The sequence below is a fragment of the Sorex fumeus genome, unplaced genomic scaffold (genome assembly GCF_029834395.1).
Source record: "Sorex fumeus unplaced genomic scaffold, SorFum_2.1 ptg000002l, whole genome shotgun sequence".
Classification (NCBI taxonomy): Eukaryota; Metazoa; Chordata; class Mammalia; order Eulipotyphla; family Soricidae; genus Sorex; species Sorex fumeus.
This window is the reverse complement of record NW_026606059.1, coordinates 38,285,680-38,307,261: the sequence shown is the minus strand read 5'-3', so window position 1 is coordinate 38,307,261 and position 21,582 is coordinate 38,285,680. Positions and strand designations below refer to the sequence as shown.

Below are 21,582 nucleotides of genomic sequence, written 5' to 3'. Positions count from 1 at the left end.
TTGTATTCAACACTAGCTATTATGTCAAATGCCTCTCTTTCCTTTTTCCTTTGGGGACAGAGTTGAATGGGTCATAATCACTTATGCTCATGGCTTATTCCTGGCTCTGTATTGTGATAAGGGACCTCAGGGATCACACCTGGCCATGCTCAGGGAACCGTATTCAGTGCTAGGGTTTGAACACGAATTGGCAACAAACATGAAGGAAAGTCCCTTACAACTATATCTCTCTGGCCTCTGCCTTTATGAAGCTGAGCTTCTTGAAAGGGAAATCTATGCTCAGTGCTGTTGAGCTCACCCTTCCTACTCACCCATCCTCTAGACTAAGTGCCCGGCCCATGGGTGCACTCAGCCCCTCTTCTCTCTTTTGTTCACCTTACTGATCAGAAGTTCTTACCTTCGTGCATATTGCTCTCATGGATTCTGCATAAAATGATATTTTTTCTCACAGTGAACTTTAGGAAAGTGAGAACAAATGTGTAAATACTGTTTCCCCTGGCCTATAAGAACAACCTGATTTCTGGCAATAGTTGTGCTCATTACAAGGGTCTCAGCACTCCCTTGCATCACCTTTATATTCAGTAACCTGTCTTTGAAGATATTGTTATCATATTTAACTCCACTCACAAATATTGAATACAAACTCCAAACATGAAGCTAACATATTCTATTTCCTTCTCTTTTGATATACTAGTTTATGTATTATTATTTTTATCATTTTTATTCTTTTTTAACTTGATCACTTGATCCCCCGTTATTCATCGATTTACTCGAGCCGGTGCCAGTAACGTCTCCATTCATCCCTGTTGCGTGCTAGCATAGCCCAGTGGCATCTGTTCATTCTAGGAATATGCAGAGTCTCAAACCGATCATTCAGGGTCTTGAGGAAGAAGTCTGACCATCTTGTAGGTGGGCGTCCACGCGATCTTTTGACGTCCCGTGGAATCCAGTCAGTAATGGCTCTAGTCCAGTGGTTGTCTGTAAACCTCATTACGTGTCCAGCCCATCTGATTTTTGATGCCTTGGCAAATGAGACAGAGTCCCTGATTCTTGAGCGTTGACGAAGATCAGAACTCCAGATTCTATCTCTCATTTGAGTGAATCGTGATATTCCAGGCATAGCTCTTTCGATTCCTCTTTGAGAGACCCGAATAGCGTTCTCATCCTGTTTTCGTAGGGTCCAGGTCTCTGAGGGATATGTTAATGCAGGAAGAACAGTGGAAGAGAAGAGATGTGCTTATAGCTGGAGGTTCTTTGTCCTCTTAGTTATTTCTTCAACGCTCTTAAAGGCATTCCAAGCCGCTCTCTTCCTCTCTTCCTCTCTTCTCTCTTCCTTCCAACTCAGGTGCCAGGTCATTCATCATGTTGATTTCTCGACCTAGGTATATATAACTGTTGCATTCGGAGATGGTAGTTCCGTTGAGAGTGAATGGAGCGTCAGGAACAAGGCTGTTTCTCATACAAACATTGTCTTCGTAAGATTCAGCTGTTGTCCAACCTTTCCACACTCACGGTCGAAATCGGTCAGCATTTGTGCCGCTTGGCTGATGTTTGGTGTTATTAGAACGATGTCTTCAGCAAAGCAGAGGTGGTATAGTTGCCGACCATCTATCTTCACTCCCATTCCTTCCCATTCCAGTCATCGCATGATGTTCTCAAGGGTGGCACTGAATAGTTTTGGTGAAATGGTATCACCCTGTTGAACCCCTCTCTTGACATGGATTATTACTTCTTTGTAGAATGGTGAGATTCTGGTAGTGAATCCGTAATAGAGCTCACGGAGGATCCTGATGTATTGAGTTTGTACGCCCTGATTGGCTAGGGCTTCTATGACCGCTTCCATCTCAAAAGAATCAAAGGCCTTCTTTAAATCAATGAACATTGGACAGAGCGGCATCTTGAACTCCTGAGAAACCTCAATGAGCTTAGTAATCATGTGGATATGGTCGATGGTACTGAATCCTTTTCAGAATCTGGCTTGTTCACATGGTTGTCCTTCATCTAGTGTTCTGCTAATCCTATTCAGGATGACTCGAATGAACAGTTTGTAGACGACAGACAATAGGCAGATTGGGCGATAGTTGCCAATATCGTGGATGTCTCCCTTCTTGTATAGTAGTACAGTCCTGCTGGTTTTCCGTTGGGATGGAACCTTGCATTCAGACAGGTAGCATGTGAAGAGCTGAGCCAGTGTATTGATGAGTACTGATGGTAAGTTCTTCAGGTGTTCAGGTCTGATCTTGTCTGGGCCAGGTGCTCTTTGTTTCTTTACCGACAAGATGGCATGTTGGATTTCGGAAGGGAGAACATTGGGAACGACATATCCATCATGCAGAATGTGGTATGTGAGCAAGTGGACGTGGCTATTAAAGAGATCTGAGAAGAAGTCATGATTAATCTTCTCCATTGCCCTTCTGGAAGATGTGATAGATCCATCATGATGTCGGAGGGCAGTCATCTTGGTCATGTAGTTGGTGAAGGACAGGCGGGCATTACGAATGCTTTTCCCGGCTTCTGCTGCATCTACCAGCACCGCTGCTCTCCTGTCTTTGAGGTCATCCTTGATGGCTTCTCTGCATTGTTTTGCCAGGTCGGACATTCGCTTGTGGTTTCCTGAGGCATGTGCCAAGCCACGTTGGCGAATAAGCTCAAGAGGGTTCGAAGAAAGACGGTTTTTTGTAGTTATCTCTCTCTTGGCATTCCTCGCACAATCATGGAGGTGCTGAATCATTCGATCATATTCCTCATCAATGTTGTCAATGACAGCATCTTCCCATGTTGCCGCAACAGAGCCAAAGAGCTCCCAGTTGGTGGTCATTCTGGGAGTTCTCTTCTTAAACACTGCATTCTTTTCTCCTTGTTCTGTGAGGTAGAATTTTGCACGAAGGAGACGTTGGTCCGATCCCGTTTGGAATTTTGGGACAACAGCAACATCGGTTAAGCAAAACCGCCGATTGAATATGATGTGGTCTATTTCATTGTGGAACCATCCACCAGGAGACTCCCATGTCCAACATTTAGATTCAGCCTTTTGCAACTGTGAGTTACCATGGAAGGTCTTGGTGACATGATGAAGGACATGATGAACTCAGACAGTTTGTCACCCTGTTCGTTCCATTCTAGGCCATGGGTCCCGATGTGGAGTTCATCCGCTGATCTTCTTGGTCCTATCTTGGCATTAAAATCACCGACAATGATCTTGTAGAAGGTGTGGTCTTCTTTATAGAACTTCTCCAGCTCCATGTAGAACTTCTCAATTTCTCTTTCACCATAATTGGATGTTGGTGCACAGACAACAAAGATAGAAACTTCCGGCAGTGAGCCACATCTATTCAAGTGTAATCGTCCGATTCGGGTTGTTAGGCATTCGAATGAATCAATGCTCATGGCTAAGTTTGTGTTGACAAGGATACCAACACCACCAACGCCTCTTTTGTCACATGTTCCAAGGAACAGTTCTTCTCAGTGTCAAAAACGGCGTGATGTGATTGATGTCTTCTCGTTTCAGTCAGAACAATGATGTCATACTTGATCTTTCGCACTTGTACCATCAGGTCCTCGATGGATGCATCAGATGCCAGCGTACGTGCATTAAAAGTACAGACAATCATTTTTGTCTTTCTTCGTTTGGGCAGCCTATTTCTGCCTTGGGATTTTATCAGCCTCTCTTTCCACATCCTTCTCCACTCTGCCGTATTCAGGGTCAGGGAAATGAGATCCATTTTTTTTTTTACTGGATTTGGCATACCAAATAGACCACGGATAGCTTGCCAGGCTCTGCCATGGCAATATTTTTTTAATAAAAAAATATTATTTTTTACTTTTACTGCATCAACTCAAATTTAAATGTTAATTAATTTTTAAGTCAGAAAAATGAATTTTAACAGTAAATATTATAAAAAATATAGTATGTCATTTATTTTCTCAATATGTTAAGAATCCATTCTGTTATCCATCTCATCAAAGCAGTTGTAAAATAGAAAGAATAGGTACTTCTTTATGAAAATACCAAGAAGTATATATAGTGCAAAGAGTTCATTTTAAACTATAAGACTTTGTTTATAATTTCACTGACTACTGTCATAGTTCAAGATTGATATAAAAATATTAAAAGCTTAAAACTTGATGACAACTTTCAAACATAAACCAAGAATTAGCTTAAAGGTTAATATAATAGCAAGCTCTTGGAGATAAAGTGATATACATCTTAACCTTTCAGTACCTGTATTGCAAACCACAGTGCCTAAAAGGAGAGAGAGAGAGAGAGAGAGAGAGAGAGAGAGAGAGAGAGAGGAGAAGGAAAAGAAGAAGGAAAAAGAAGAAGAAGAAGAAGAAGAAGAAGAAGAAGAAGAAGAAGGAGAAGGAGAAGGAGAAGGAGAAGGAGAAGGAGAAGGAGAAGGAGAAGGAGAAGAAGAAGAAGAAGAAGAAGAAGAAGAAGAAGAAGAAGAAGAAGAAGAAGAAGAAGAAGAAGAAGAAGAAGATGGAGGAGGAGGAGGAGGAAGAGGAGAAGGAGAAGGAGGAAGAGGAGGAGGAAGAAGGAGAAGGAGGAGAAGGAGAAGGAGGAGGAGGAGAAGGAGGAGGAGGAGGAGGGAGAAGGAGAAGGAGGAGAAGGAGGAGGAGAAGGAGAAGGAGGAGGAAAAGGAAAAAGAGGAGGAGAAAGAAGAAGGAGAAAGAAGAAGAGGGAGGAGGAGGTGGAAGGGAGAGGGAGGGGGAGGAAGAGGAAGAGGAGGAGGAGGAGGAGAAAGAAGAAAGAAGAAAGAAGTAGAAGGAGGAGGAGGAGGAGGAGGTGGTGGTGGTGGAGGAGGAGGAGGAGGATGTCTGTCATAGAGACAGACTTGGGTGTGGGGCAATGTAGGAGAGCATTGTTTTGACCTTCCTGCATAGCCTCAGGTAGTGTAGGTTTATTGGTTTGGTTTGCTCCCATCACAGTGCTCCCATTCCTCTGTGTTTATTTGTAACTTCTTTCTTTGTGCTCTGTTGACTTGTAAATGTTGTTTTGCTCTTGTCCCTAAGTCCTTTGCATAGTTTATTTAGAGCAATTTCCTTTTTGTATGGACACAAGATGACAGTATATGTTATGCTTTTGTAACATGACTCTCAGTGATATTTTCCTCCTGGGCATCTGTTCTCTTACCTAAGCCTCAGCTGCCCTTATTTCCTAGCGCCCCTAAAAGCAGGGTCCTGATGAGGGACTATGTGCTGCCCTGGCATCAAGATGGGCCTGACCAAAGTGCCTAATGCTCAACTATAAATTAAGAGTTTGGTCATGGACAAATACTGTCATATCCAAAGAGTAATAACTAGATTCAGACCCTGCTAGGGTTAAAGTAAGTAAAGTAAAGGCCCTCCCGTTGATCATCGATTTGCTCGAGCAGGCCCAGTAACGTCTCCATTGGAGACTTTGTTGTTACTGTGTCTGGCATATCGAATACTCCCGGGCTCTCCGAGAGGGGCGGAGGATTCGAACTCGGGTCGGCCATGTTGGCTGCGTGCAAGGCAGACGCCCTACCCACTGTGCTATGCTAGGGTTAGGAAAGATTAATCTGGCCCGCGCGCTGTAGTCTGAGTCTGTGGCAAAATGTTCCCAGGAAAGCTTCCCTGCAAGCCTCAATGTATCTCTTACTGTGCCCGTACAAAAATAACTAGGATTAAGATGTTGATAGCGTTATTGGACTGAGGAAAGGAGAAAAATACCTTAAGAGGTATTTTTCCCCTGGGCAGTCAGGAAGGGCTTTGGAATACCCCTAGGTGGTGTTTCTGCTCTTGAGCCTGACAGTCGGGAATGGCTTTCTTATGTTGATTTTGCTACCTGAATGGGTTCTGTTTTGGCCCAGAGTGCTGGGGAGATGGAGTGACTAGAGACTGGAGAGAGGGAGAGAGTTGGAAAGATGAGAGAGAGCACGGGGCTGCAAGATGGAGTGCAGAGACTAGCAAGGGGGACAGAGGGAGAAGAATGTAGAAGGATATAGCAGCAGGTATGTGGAGAGAGCCCAGGCTGTGAGATGGAGCACGAAGAGATGAGCGGGAGAGACAGGAGGAGACGGGACTGAGGGGCAGTGTGAGATTAGAATGGGAGGCTCAGAGAGACTGGGGCAGGCGCATGGGGAGAATGGAATAAACAGCATCTGATCAATCAACCGGCTTGGCCCTGGTTTCATCCACTGTCTGCCCCATGGCCCAGGCTGCCCTGGCTGGGTGAGTGGCCCAGGGCCCACCTGAACGCGGGCAGCTAGGGGAAGAGCCATCGGGCATTGGGCCCCCCTGACCACCCCCAAAGATATTATACAGGGCAGGAAGGAAATTGGTGGTGGGAAATGTACACTGGTGAAGGGATGGATGTTGGAACACTGTATAACTGAAACCCAATCACGAACAATTTTATAACTATGTATCTCACAGTGATTCAATTAAAAAATATATAATATGGAGCCCTCAGAGGTTGTTTGGACTCATGAAGAGTCTCCCAAGAAGCTTCCCATGGGTTCAGCTGCCAAAGTGTCAATAATAAACACCTGGGTGTATTCCAAGTAATATATTATAAATAATAATTTTTATTTACCAAAAAACATAGCAGGTTCTTATCATTACTTATGCTTTTGAAATATGTGTCCCCCCAAAAAGTAAGCTTAAAGGCTGTTTGGACAGTTAAGTTGCTAAAGACCCTATTGTCAACATCATTGTTCTAATCCAAGGCACCCAAGAGGTCACCCAGGAACACACAGACTTAAAACAATGGGTCTGATCTTGACAATGGCAGTGACTTACATAAGACAGTAAGAATGACTTTCTTTGGGGGGAGTTTTTTTCTGGGCCACATCTGACAAGGCTCAGAGATCACTCCCGGCTCAGCACTCAGGAATTGCACTGGCAGTGCTCAGGGAACCATATGGGATGTCGGGGATCAAACCCAGGTCAGCTGTGAACAAGACAAGTGCCTGACTTGACCTCTCTGACCATTGGCTTTCTTCTGTAAGAGCGCTGTAGCAGGGCTCCTAAATTTTTCAGATTTGTTTCACCTCTGAATAGTTTACAGTCTCCAGTAGAGAACGCAATAAAGTTGAGAAGATCCGCCTTTGTAGCTGGATGTGTGTATGTGCATGTGTGTGTGCATGTGTGTGCATGTGGTGCTGGATGAATACAACCCAGGTATCATGTATGCAAGGCATGTGCTTTAAAGCTGAGCCATGACCCTGGTACCAGGATTAATTTTCTTTTGAGGAATACAATAAATTTATTTGGGATATGATGAGGTGGGTGGTAGCTTTTCCACTCAAGTGAGAATATAGGCTGCCTAGACTGGGAAGAGTGAAATATATATAATATGTTCTATGTTGGCCTTTTCAGACTGAATTTTTGTAATATTCTTTACCTACAACAGAGCTCAAACATAAAACTTTATATTGACTATAACCACTGAGGTCTCTGCCAGTCTTATTTTATCATTTTTTTTCTGTAAGTCACTTCAAAACACCTTGGGGTGAAAATTATTAATAACAGAGTTAAAGGAATCTAACACATAATTATATTATTGATTTTTCTTAGATTTTGCAGTAAGTCAAAGTCCAAAAACATTTTCTGAAATTCTTTGTCATTAATTAAATGAGCTCTGCCTTCAAGAAACATTTTCTACATAATTTCTCCAAAGACCCTGAACAAATATCACTCTTGAGAAATATTCTAATAAGCAAATTAATCATTTTCTACCAAATCCCCGCTCCTCCTAGACATCAAAGATAGAGTTTTCTATTTTTATATTCCAGTATTTGCTGCAATTTTAAATTGTGTCATTTCTTGGTGATAAAACTGAGAGAATAAAAAATCTTCTACAAAGTGAATCAGCACTAAGCATTTCTGAAAAACACATCATTAGCAGGATGCCATTTACCTGGACAAACAAAGCGATGATGGCAATTCCATGTGGCTTCCCCACAGCCTCATCAATGCTGCCGAACAAGGTGGAGTTCCAGTGTATCAGATGGAGCTGGGGGAACAATGACAAAAAGGTCATGTCACTATTTCATGTACTTCTATATATAAAAAACAATAGATACAGTAACTTCTCTTTCAGTATGCCTACATGACATCATATACAACTATGTCGCCAACAGACACATAAAATAGTTATGCAGTAGAGATTCTCAGCATGAATTTCTCCATTCTTATTTCTGAGCTGAAGTAATTGCTTAGAGGATTGCTACCTCTGGTTCAAATTCAGTGTGTGTGTGTGTGTGTGTGTGTGTGTGTGTGTGTGTGTGTGTATACATTCACAAATTTCAAACTGAATTGCTTCTCCATAAATCTCTTTTCTGGACTCCAGTGAAACAAAACTTCAGGTGCCGTCACAAACACTGGAACTCATTCAACAGATTTGTTTATGAATAATCACATACTATGACTGTCATGATTTCCACTAAGAATACTACAAAATCAGTCTCAATTTCTGGGTAGATGATTTTAGCTCTTAAAATTATCCATAAACAGCATCCTCTAAAAAAAATGCTGCATCAAATAAAACTATGGCAAAATAAAGAATACTGATGTAGAGGTCTTTAAAAAGGCCATTTCCTGCATAGGAAATAAAATTTTATCTGTGGAGGAAGACAGACAATGCTCTGAGGACTCCCTAAGGATTTCTTGGCTCCTAGCCTTGCAGAGTTTTACAAAGCTTGCAAGTTTATCTAGAATATGCACTTGCTCTAATAGCAGTGATTAAATAGTTTCATAGATACGAAACTCAATTCCCTCATTAAAATCAAATGGCCACTGAGATACTTAACACTACAGTAACTACATAAACTCACCTAGAATACTACCACAACCACTGACAATCTTAATTGTTATAATAACCGTTTTGAAACACTGGTTTAATTAAAAACTATCTCTAATACAAAAAGGAAGAGGTAAAAGTCAGTAATCATGTTCTTTTAGCATTCATTTTAATATATTAGGAAAAATTACAGTGAGGATTGCCAAAAATCTGACTTAGAATTCTAACTGCAGCCAAGTAGAATTGAAGATTTAAAGGTGAGCGCTAGAGGGAGATAATGAGTCCTCTACCTATTACAAAACCTACAGCAAAGGAAAGTTTCACACCTAAGGTCATGAACTGTTAGTGACCACCAAATTTAATTTCCATGGCGCTTACTTAAAAGAGGGCAAAAAACTCTATACTCTTTCAGTTAGTAATGTGAGACAGACGAATTTTAATATTCCCTTCACTAAGTACAACGCACAGGAGTTCTGGTGATAGGTAAAAGCTAACCACCTTAATTAAGTCAACAACAAAAAAAAAACCAAATGAATAAAAACCTGTTTTTTTTTTTGTTTGCTTTGAATGCTTAAATCCACTCCTATTATACTCTTTTTTTAAAGCAAAATAATATCACTTAAAAAAATTTAGAGACATGTAAGGAGAGAGAAAAAAAAGGGGGGGTGAGAAACACCAAGATCTGTTCAAGAGGGAACTTGGGCTTCTCCAGAAAGAAAAAAGGCAAAAATATCTTTCTTATTTTACAAAATAAAAAATTAAATCTGGCACTTTATGTCTCACAGCAACATTATCATTTTATTAAACAAATAAATGCAATGGTCTCTTGGGATGAGGCAGGGGCCCTTCTCCTAATTCAGCAACATCATCACTTACATTTACTCTTCAAAATTTTTTTTATGTTTGAAATTTTTAAGGTTCTCCACTTCTTCAATGTGTGCTGAATATGTGAATGTTGGGGCAGGGCACTAAATAAATGTGACTTTCAGTAGAGAAATGTGATAAGTACTACTCAGACCAGTGATGGGTTTCTCATGATTGATAGTTATCAGAGTTCATAGTGCATACCCTCAATATGATGTGATTAAAAATAACATTTTAATTATTTGGTCTTCCTTACAATAACAAAATTCTCAGTACACTCACAAGCGAAACACTAAACAAATCTCAGTAAGGGGGGAAATCTAGTCTGAGGGGGGGAAATCTAGCACTGTAGCACTGTCCTCCCCGTTGTTCATTGATTTGCTCGAGCAGGCACCAGTAACATCTTCATTGTGAGACTTGTTGTTACTGTTTTTGGCATATTTAGTATGCCACAGGGAGCTTGCCAGCATGCAGCCAACCTGGGTTCGATTCCCAGCATCGCATATGATCCCCTGAGCACTGCTAGGAGTAATTCCTGAGTGCAGAGCCAGGAGTAACTCCTGTGCATCACTGGGTGTGACCCCCCCAAAAAAAAAAGCTAGTCTAAGTAGTTCTCAAAACTGTCAAGGTAATCAGAGAAAACATAGATAATAATAAATATAGTCAATAATAAATATTACACTGAAAAACTACTAGAAATAATTCGCTAGTTCAGTAATGAATTACAAAAGCAACCCGCGTAATTCTGCTGCTTTTCTATATATAAAACAATAAGTCAGAATAAAGGGAAATTAAAAGAACAATCTTGGTCCACGGAAATAACTTGTGGTAGAGCACATGCCTATAATACTCAAGACTGAGTTTGTACGCTGATAATGCCTGGACCTCCAAAGAACCACAATGATTATAATCCTGGTTGCCCCTGAGCACTGCCTATCCCAACCTAAATAAATAAATAAATAAATATATGTCTTATGATTCAGCAATGAAAGTCTCAGATACTGAAAGCTCTGAAAGGAGTTATTTGAACACTTGGAGGAACTAATTTTAAGATGTTTTCTTACCTATATTCACACAGCATTATTGACAATTTACAAATCATGGTTTCAACCCAAATGCCCAGTGACAAATGATTGGATAAAGATACTGTGTTGTACATATAATGGAATACTTCTATGCATTAAAAAAAGATTAATTCATGATATCTGGGACAAAAATGGATACAGGTTGACAGTATTGAACTAAAATGAAATAAATGAGTATGTGAAATATAATTGCTATTAGATTACTTCACTCACTGCTGACTACAAACGGCTAAATCAAATAAACTGGCAAAAATCTATAAAACCAATTCCTAGATATGGAATAAACTGCAGTAGTTAGCAATGGGAAAGGGGATGGGAAGAAGTGGATATGGGGATATTTTGCTGGTGGAATGGCAATGGAACTCTGAGGTTAGCTGCAGTGAGTGTTACAGATACAGAGGTAACAAGCTGTATGCTGAAACTCTGTAATACTATAAACCAAAGACGAATCAACTTAGTGGAAAATGGAAACAAAACCTCTGCCATTAACTGTGTTACTTCAAACTTGTATAACCTTATATAATAATAACCTTATATAACCTTACATATCCTTATATACCCTTGATCTTATATAACCTGTAACTTAACTGATTCAGCATCATTCCTCACAGTCAACAAGGGTTCCAGGTTTTATAAAACTCTGTTCTGCTACTATTGAGAAGACCTCTTCTTTTGGCGACCCTTTCTTTCATTTTAAGACCAAACAAAATATCCAACACACTCTAAACTAATCCAAAAACCCTAGTGGTCATTACTTCAATGCATGATCCATGGACACAGCATACTTCACATTTCGTTGCAAGAGCTTGCTCTGCATCCTACACCCTTTCTCACTTTAACTGGGGAAGTATACTCAAGCTACTCAATTAACAGGTGAAGAGGCAGGTTAAATCAAACAACAGAAAATGTATTGCTGTTGCTCACAGGTCTGGAGGCTCAAAGACTATGGTGTGGGCAGTGTGGGCTTCTAATGCCACCTTCCTTTGCTTATAGATTTTTATTATATAACATGTCTTTCTCATTTTATCACCTGGTCTTTCTTTTGTATGGGTCTGTGTCCAAATGTCCTCTTCTAAAATGGATTTTTGCCATACAGATTAGAACCTCCCTAATGATCTCATTTTAGCCTGGCTACTCTAGAAAGAGCATTTCCAAATATAATCACATTATGAAGAGGAAATGACTTTCAGCCCACCTGCCTCTCTATCTCTCCAAATTCTTTCTCTATGCCTTAATAAAGATTTTTTTTGGGGGGAGGGTGTCTCAAAGTCTCTTGAATAATTCTCATCAACCTATATTCATGATAGAGATTCTCCTTCCGTATAATCATATATCAGACTTTATACTAATATTGCTTCTGTTCCATTGAATTCTGTCCATGTGCTATTAGAATTTGAAGAACTAATTCTGCGTAACCACAGGATAAGTAAGTTTGATAGGAACCAGAAAGATGAGTTTAGAAGCTTACAAAGCCTCCAGATTACAAACAGCTTCAAATTTTATCATTTTCAAATTCTTGTTTTGTAGAACAACAAAATGGCACATGACAGTGAACATTATCAATATTTATGCTGCTTAGAATCAAACTTCCCAATGCCTTTCCTTATAATTTTATTAAGGCATCCAATCCAGCTGAGATGAAGTAGAAGCAGTAAACATAAGTGGAAGAGAAGCTAGGAGGAGCTAAGAGTCTACCACAAAAGTTTCAGCTAAAAAAATTACTATAGGGGCATAATTTCATTTCATGTGTGTATTCTAGACTATGGTTCCAACTGTTCATCAAACATTCTAGGCTGCTAGAATGTTTGATGAACAGTTGGAACCATAGTCTAAAATACACACATGAAATGAAATTATGAAATGAAAACAAAACAACTTTTGTTGTTTTGGAGCCATACCCAGCAATGTTCAGAGCTTACCCATGGCTCTATGCTTAGGAATCACTCCTGGCAGGCACAGGGGACTGTGTGGGATGCCAAAAAATTGAACCCAGTCAGTCATAGCTAGGCACTGACCCACCCACTGTACTATAACTCCAGGCCTATGCTAGGGTATTTTTAACACTTTAATTAGTGACTCTGAGAAAACCGCAATGATTTCTATGATGTGAGTACATCTCACTCAGCTGGATAAAAATCTTACAGATAAAAAGTGAGGTTCCTCCAATAGAGAATTCTACTTCTATCTCTACATATTTTATTCTTGACAGGGTTCAAAGTAGTTTAAAAAACTGACTCAATATGATTATCAGTATTATCTCCTCTCTCACTAATATAGTATGTGGATTAAATCAGAACAATGGAACTGTAAGTTTGCACAATAAGCGAAATAAATCAGAAGGAGAAAGATGAATGCTGACTGTTCTCACTCAGAGGTGGTATAAAAAGGAACAGAGCAAGGGAGGAGATAGTGACCAGGGAAAACCTGTTAGTCACTGAACTGAAGCTGGGGGGATAAAGTGGCTGAAAGAGTCCAGTGGACTGTGGTGAAAGGATATTGGCATTCTGGAGGTAAGCATAGTATGGTAACATCATAATCTTACTGTCACTGTCCCTGTCACTGTCCTCCCGTTGTTCATCGATTTGCTCAAGCGGGCCCAGTAACGTCTCCATTGGAGACTTTGTTGTTACTGTGTCTGGCATATTGAATACGTCACGGGGAGCTTGCCAGGCTCTGCCGTGCGGGCGAGATACTCTCGGTAGCTTGCCAGGCTCTCTCGAGAGGAGCGGAGGAATTGAACTCGGGTTGGCCATGTTGGCCGTGTGCAAGGCAAACACCCTACCCGCTGTGCTATCACTCCAGCCCCATAATCTTACAAACATGACATTTACACTCTTAACCGAATATTAAATCAATCAATAAAAAATAACGTATCTGGAGTCAGAGATATAGTACAAATGGAGGGTGCTTGCTTGCCTTGCATGTGGCTGACCCTGAGCACTGCCAACACCCCACACAGCCCCTGAGCACTGCCAGGAGTGATCCCTGAGTGCAGACCAAAAAAAGTGTAAGCCCTGTACAACACCAGGTGTGGTCCAAAAATAAAAACAAACTTAAATAAAATATCTTTCTGTGAACTAATTGTTTTTAAATAAAATAAAAATATATCTGAACAAGACTAATAATAAGTACAAAGACAAAAGGACTTAACAGTGTCATATTTTTACATTTCTTCGCTAAACTAAGCAATTCTTTTGCAAAAAAAAAAAAATAGTGGACTAAACAATCCATTACTGAACAGCAGAACACATTAGAACTCTGTCCTCCCGTTGTTCATTGATTTGCTCGAGCGGGCCCAGTAACGTCTCCAATGTGAGACTTGTTGCTATATGTAGCCAGCAAATGCATAGAAGCAGGGTGATAAATTCAGAAAATTGAAAAGCAGCAAAACAACTGAAGTGAAAAAAAAGTGAAAAAAATGAGGCGAGCATTAAGTATGCCAATACAGCTCACTAGTCCTAAGCCGTCTAAATGTTCTGAAGTTATCATTACTGTGTCATCCAAACACGCATGGTACCGTATCTCTGCATAGTCACTTCATCCTCCAAGATCCTTGAGATGAAAGATGACCCATGATGAACTCAGCCTCACCTCAAGGTCTCCTTTGCCTTTTAATCAGGCAATGTAGCAATTGCTAGAGGGCCTGCCCATTGCAATAGGATCCAAACTCCTCCAACAGCTCAAATATCAAAAAAGGGGTTGCTTCCTTCCAACTCTGGCAGAACAGAGGAAAAGAAAATGATTTTCCCTGATTAAAAATGAGTTTGTTGGGGCTGGAGTGGGTATGGCGCTTGCCTTGCATGTACAATCCCCAGCATCCCATATGGTCCCCCGAGCACTACCAGAAGTAATTCCTAAATACAGAGCCTGGAGTAATTCATGAGCATCGTCTGGTGTGTACCACCACCCCACCAAAAAAAGAAGTGCATTTCCTCTCTTCATTCAGCTCTTCTCTCCAATCACAAAATCACAGTGTATGTGAGCTCTTGAGTTAACAATGTATTATGATACAGAAGAATTTATTAAAAAAGCAGAAGTCCATTATTACCCTATCAGCATCACAACCATCGTTCCTTCCTATTAAGCATTCTGGCCACAGAATAACAATGATAAAGCATCTTTTTACAATTATGGAAAGAAAATCTTTGGCTTAGGTCTTGCTATAAGACTCACAAATTCAAATTTTCTGCAATTGATTATGCTGCTTTGCTATTAGTACCTGTGAAATGTTAATCTTAATGTACTTAACTCACAGCAATTGATAAATTTGTCTGAAGTTATAAAACTGTGGCAAGCCATGGCCTTATAATCATTTATTTGTCACCCAGAAAAATAAGTTTGAAGATTTCATGGCAGTCTAACAGAAAGCTATCTGCAAGATAAATGAGGTTTATTATTAACATAAATAACATGGCAGCATTAAAGTACAAAAGAATGAATCATGAGGAATGAGACAGGCAGGAATAACCGAAAAGGCAATTATGACACAAATTTTAGACAGCCTTAGACACTCACATAAGTTCTATAATGTCTCCGCTCTTCAAAGTGGACATTTCTTTTCAAAGAGTTTCATGTTGTCTCAAGCTGAGTCTTTCTAGAATTGACATTCATTCCCTACTATCTCTCAGTAAAATCACCAGCCTTCCAGTGTTGAGACTCTGAACTCCATCCCTTAATCTCCAGTTTACTAAAATCTTTCCTGACCCTTCATGTTCTGAATCACAAAGCTCAGCCCACCTCTTTCAAAGGAGCACCTCACCACATCTTTCCTGTTCAAAATCTCTTATTTCCTTTATTTCCTACCTACATCAGGCTATTTCCCTAACACCATCAGTCCTCTCTGAGGATCAGGCCCCCCAAGACGTGCCCCTTTGACATGCATATGTGACTTCAAGTTAAGGTTCACTCAAAGCTGGAAAGAAACTTTACCACTCCCTTAATGAAAGTGGGATATGACACATATTTACCATTGTCTCTGGAAATAAACTAATAGAGAAAACTTCCTATGCAGCACGGCAAACACAGACTCCTAGAGCACAGGATTATTCTGCCCTGTGATTCTCTTCCTCCCTCCTGGAAGCCCTCAGCCCCTCCCAATTCCTTAGATCATGATGTTCGCCTTTATCTCCCTTGATAAGTAGTGTCATCCCATTCTATTATGTTGATTTCCCCATACTCTCATCCTTTACCTTTTGAATTTCGCTAATTTTCTTGAATACTACTGTGACTAGCCCAAAACATAAAGAAGCAACAGGAAATTTCTCCACTATCCAATGCCATTCTAAGTTGGAATGCCTCCCAAATACTCAAATCAAAGGTTATTCCGGTTTTTTCATAACACCCTTCCCAATTCGCTTTATAAGTTCACAAGTAATGTTGCGCCCTACCTATTTGCCACTTATCTAAATTCTACCTCTCCTTCTAGGCTCTGCAGGAATTCACCTAGAGGAACAGACTGGAGATGGAGATGATGGAGAGAAAGACAAATTGAACAAATACATATGAAGGAAAATGGGCTTTAAGACTACACCCTCAGTCACTTCCAGAAAGTAAAATGAATTTTACATGAGTTGAAAACTACAACTGAACAAACTGAGAAAGAACTCCCTAAAAAGGAGATTCTAAGGGTGCAAATTACAGCTATTCCTTGATCTCTAAGAACACAGTTTTGTAGATAATCTTATAGATAATGGCTCAATTCAAGATAAAACTGACTTTGAGGACAGGATGAAATAGTACAGGAATCAAGTTATTTACCTTGCATACAACTGGCCAATATTTGACCCTGAGCACCTATGGTCCCTTGAACACTGCTGAGAGTTGTTATTGAGCACAGAATGAAGAGTAGCTTCTGCATGTGACTGCTGGTGTGAACCAACTTTCCAACCCCACTTAAAAAAGATGTTGTCCAGAGCAGAAGATCTCTCCAGGTGCCATACCATGCCACTTTCACCGGGCACCCGAGATGGAGCAGGTACAGTCTACCCACCTACTCCAGATGGCATCCCAGTGACCAAGAGCTTCCACAAGCAAGGTCCAGGTATACGGGTTCCAGGACTAAATCTCCATGCCACATGGTAGCAGAGGTGCTGGGCTGTCCCTCCCCAGCTACCTGCCCACTTGTTGGCCTGGCTGTCACCCCACAATGTGCCTCCGAATGCCATCTTAGTGCACCAACAGCCCTGGTCCAGAGGACCCTGGGACCCAACTGAATCCCAAAATGAATTAGTGCCTGACAGAAATGTCTCTGGAACCCAAACATTTACAATCTAGGATTCCAGAAACATGCAGCCATGGCACCCATGATATTAAAAATGAGCAATAGGCAATAAATGATCTAGCATCTGCTCCTGACAGGAAGACTTGAATGGTGGTGGGAAAATTCGAGTAAAACATAATGCCCAAAAGTAGAGAGAGAGTACTGGGGAAATTGGTATGGAGGCAGGATGAGGATTGGGATGGGGGATGGGGGAGGCATATACTGGGGACACTGGTGGTGTAAAGTGTGTACTGGTGGAGGAATGGATGTTAGATCATTGAACTGCTGAATTTCAAACATGAAAGCTTTGCAATTGTGTCTCACAGTGATTCAATTAAAAAAAAAGTAATATAGATTTCATGCACAATTCAATCAGCTTAATCAATGGCTGAAAAAAAAGCAGTACTCCTACATTAATATACACACACACACACACACACATATATATATATATGTTGTCACCACCTATGAACACAAATGTAACTAAAATTTAAAACCAGACTTTCCACATCCATAAGTCATCAAAAACTTTGCTCTGGGATTGGGCATGTAACACAGAGGCATATGTGCTCTGCATGTGCAAGGCACCAAGATTGAACCCCAAAACCTCGTGATCCCCAACCCCACCACTGCCAATTCTGGCCCTGCTACTCCTCCACCACCAGCACTGAGCCCAAGTTTTGAACTATATAGTTGTTGGCTAAATATTGTCAGTGGTGACTTCCAGGGTCCCCGAGTACTATTTTGAAGCTCTCCAACCCACAAAAAAAAAAAACCCTGCTGAGCTAGGCAACCATAAAGTAGAGACTCAGAGGAAAAATAATCATCAGGAGCACATTTTTATTAGCACCTTCATTCCAATGAAATCATACGCTCGAGAATTAGAGCAAGTCTTCATTTAGAAATTAAGATTTCCACTTCACCCAGACTCTATCACACCCAAATAACCGTTCCCCAAGTATTTGGGAAAGCAGTAACATTTGAAAAGAGAAAAGAATGCCAATATCCCAACTGTGTTTATGATATGGTGATATGGAGTGTTAGTAAAAAGCAGTGGAATTATTAAAAAAACAAACAAACAAAAAACTGCAAGTGTGATGTTGAATAACAAAAGGGTGCACTAAATAACTGAAAAAGTTAGCAGAGAAAGTGCCCTCTCTTTCCAGATCCAATCTTAATTATGTAAAGGGGCCATTCATCTACAGATAAATTGAGATTTAGTGAATATTATTTTCAAGTGCTGCTGCAGTTTAAGATGTCACTGTCAATATATTATGCAGCTATTATTCAGTGAAGGACATTCAAGGTGTAGACAGATATAATAGTGACAAAGTGCTTTAAAGCATGGAGTGAAAAATAAATTATTTGAAATTCTCTCTGACTGTCACCTACTTGTTATGTTTGCCAAAAGTTAATTATGTTTCCTCTTATAGGTAAAAGAGAAATAGCAGGACGTGTTAGAGCATCTCAAGGCAACTTCGCCCATTACCATATTAATATCAAAAGGTATTTATGATGTTCCTAGAGTTTCAAATCTTCAATTAAAAGAACTCTAGTTTTAGCAATTTATAAAAAGATTTTTTTCAAAGCAGAATGATTTCCTATTTGAATGCTAATTTCCTTTTGTTTGCCTTAAGACTTAAGATTTCAGCCCTCTTAGGAAGGGGACCTGGTAAAGAAAGCTATTAGATATATTTTCCCTCTAAACAAATCTCCCTTTAGAAAATTCACTGTGGTTAGAAAAGTCTTTTGGGAACAGTCATGTGAATCAAAGAGGGGGGTGGGGGTGCTTGGGGGGCAGTGTATCACTTTGAAATAGTTATTTTTAATATAAGACCACCGTAGCACTGTAGCACTGTCCTCCCGTTGTTCATCGATTTGCTTGAGATGGTACCAGTAACATCTCACAACAAATTGTGAGACTTGTTGTTACTGTTTTTGGCATATCAAATACGTCATGGGTAGCTTGTCAGACTTTCCCGTGCAGGCGAGATACTCTTGGTAGCTTGCGGGGCTCTCCAAGAGGGGCAGAGGAATCAAACCCGGGTTGGCCACACGCAAGGCAAACGCCCTACCCGCTGTGCTATATCACTCCAGCCCATATATAAAATCAGAATAAACTAAAACTGATTTTTTTAAGATTGGTTTCTTAGTTTGTCAAGACATACATTGTGCCATTGTTATAGATAAAAATACATATTTGATCATTGAGACAGTATATTTTTCATATGTATTTGGTCATTATCCACAGGTCCTGACTCACAGCTTCCAAAGTCTTTGGAATTTCCAGAGTGATCAGAGCAATGGGAGTAACTTATGTTATAATATTTAATCTCTTGTCCCCCAATTCCTAATACCTCTTAATAATTACAAAGGTGAGCTAGGTATCTTATTCAAGCTAAGTCCCCTTCCACCACAATTCAGCTTAGGTTAATGAAGTGATTCTGTAAAGCACCTAAGGACGTAGATGGTTGCCCACAGAACCAGTCAATAAAGGATTAGAATTCCCAGACCCATTCCCTGATTTCTGGGGAGGTCTGAGAGAGGCTGGAGGAGTTGAATCCATTACTAAGAGTCAATGATTTCATCAGTGATTATATGTAATAAAACCGCCATTAAAAATACCCCCAGTGGGGGCTGGAGTGATAGCACAGCAGGAAAACAGTGCGGCTGACCCGGGTTCAATTCCCAGAAACCCATATGGTGCCCTGAGCACCACCAGGAATAATTCCTGAGTGCAGAGCCAGGAGTAACCCCTGTGCCTCTCCAGGTGTGACCTAAAAAACAAACAAACAGAAAACTCCCCCAAGTCTGGAGAGCTTCTGGGTTGGTGAACACACAGAGATTTGGAGAGAATGGTGTAGCAGAGAGTACTTGGAAGCTCCATGCCACTTCCCCATACTCTCGACCTGTACATCTCTTCCATCTGGCTTGTCCTTGTTTTTATCTTTCTGTAATACACCATAAACCCAGTGAGTAAATTATTTGTGAATTCTCTGAGCCACATTATCAAGTCAATCAAATCCAAAGAAGAGATTTATGGGAACCTGTGATTATTACAGTCAGGCAGAAAGAATTGTAACAACTGGCTGCCAAAGCTGGGAAAGGAGAACAGCTCTATTGTGGGATCTGATGCCTTTTCTGAGTGGATAGTGACAGAACAGAATTCAATGTACAACTCTAACTGGAGTTCCAGGGAATTGCTTGGTGGTGCTGGAAACCCACCACGTTGGAATTAGATGCTCAGAATCATTTATATCCTGTTTCTTATCCTCAAGAAAAAGTCCTCAATCATGAATTATGGTTGCACTTGAATTGCTCTATCATTTTATTTGTTGTTTTACAAAATAAAAACATATAGAAATTATCGAGGTTCTTGGTGCTATGGAATATGTATGGTATCTGTTCATTGTGTATAATCAATCAGCAAATAATGGCTGTAACTTATTCCTCTATGCTTTCGAGTCATAAACTCATCTGACAAAAAGAGTTCTGAAATAAAAGTAACAATCGTCAGAACACTTGTATTTTTTGTGTTTAGGGGTGACATTTGAAAGTTTTCAGGAACAGTTCTCTCAGCAGTGCTCAGGAGCCATAAGATACCAGGGACTAAACCCAGGGCTACTCCATGCAGAGCATACTAGCCCTTTGGGGTATCTCCGTAGTGCCTATCAAAACATTCACTGAGGGCTGGAATGAGAATACAGCAGGTAGAGTGTTTGCATTGCACACAAAGGACCCGGATTCCATCTCTCCCCTGCCCCCCATATGGTCCCCTGAGAACTGCCAGAAGTGATCCCTGAAAGCAGAGCCAGTAATATGCTCTGATCATTGCTGGGTGTGCCCCCTCCAAAATTAAAAAGGCAAGTGTGAGATATCAATCAATAATAGAGTAGACTTTGGGTGTCTGTATTTAATGAGCATTCCCCATGGTGTTACATTCTATTTCTTTCAAGTATTACCTCACATGTTCCTCATTCCTCCCTATCATCTACATAAAGATAAATGGCATAACTGTTACCACTTAACAAGAAAAGAAGATGAAACAGCCTGAAGTCATCACACAACTAACCAGTGACAGATCCAGGATGAGGTTTCACTGCCTGAATGCCAGGGCTCTAGTCTCCAAAGAGAGACAGAAAAATCCTGATCAGCGTAGAGTTCACAGGGCTAATGTTCACGGTAACTATAATAGACTGCTAGATTCATGGCCCAGCTCTCTTAAATAGTCTCCATATTTCCAAAGTTGATTTAGAAAATCCATTCTTCATCTTGCAGTGAGACTATCAACAGATGATCAATTCACACTCCTGAGAAGTTCACCCCAGGAGGACATACTCACAGGGTTGATCCCCAAACCTTAAAATGCAATGCACTAATGAATTAAAGTGGGGTTCCTAGTTCATCTTGATCCCAGAATATAAAGAGGACAGAGAAGAAATCAAAGAGGGAAGTAAGAAGAGACAGAAAAAAAAGCAACAGAGGACAGAGGTAAAGGGGATCTGAGTACATCGGTGGTAGAGCTGAATAGCCAAACCAGAGTCAACAACACTGAAGTCATGAGACCCAAACTTTAAAATGTGCCTGTCAAGGTGACAGGCTGTGGG

General features: G+C 40.5%; 1 protein-coding gene across 1 annotated transcript in view; it reads right to left on the bottom strand.

Moving 5' to 3' along the window:
* Nucleotides 1–21,582, bottom strand: part of CA8 (carbonic anhydrase 8) — a 121,168-nt gene that overhangs the window by 58,650 nt on the left and 40,936 nt on the right. Inside the window, exon 4 of the mRNA XM_056109951.1 lies at nt 7,886–7,981. Coding sequence (XP_055965926.1) covers nt 7,886–7,981 — 96 coding nt within the window. The remainder of the gene's footprint in view (nt 1–7,885; nt 7,982–21,582) is intronic.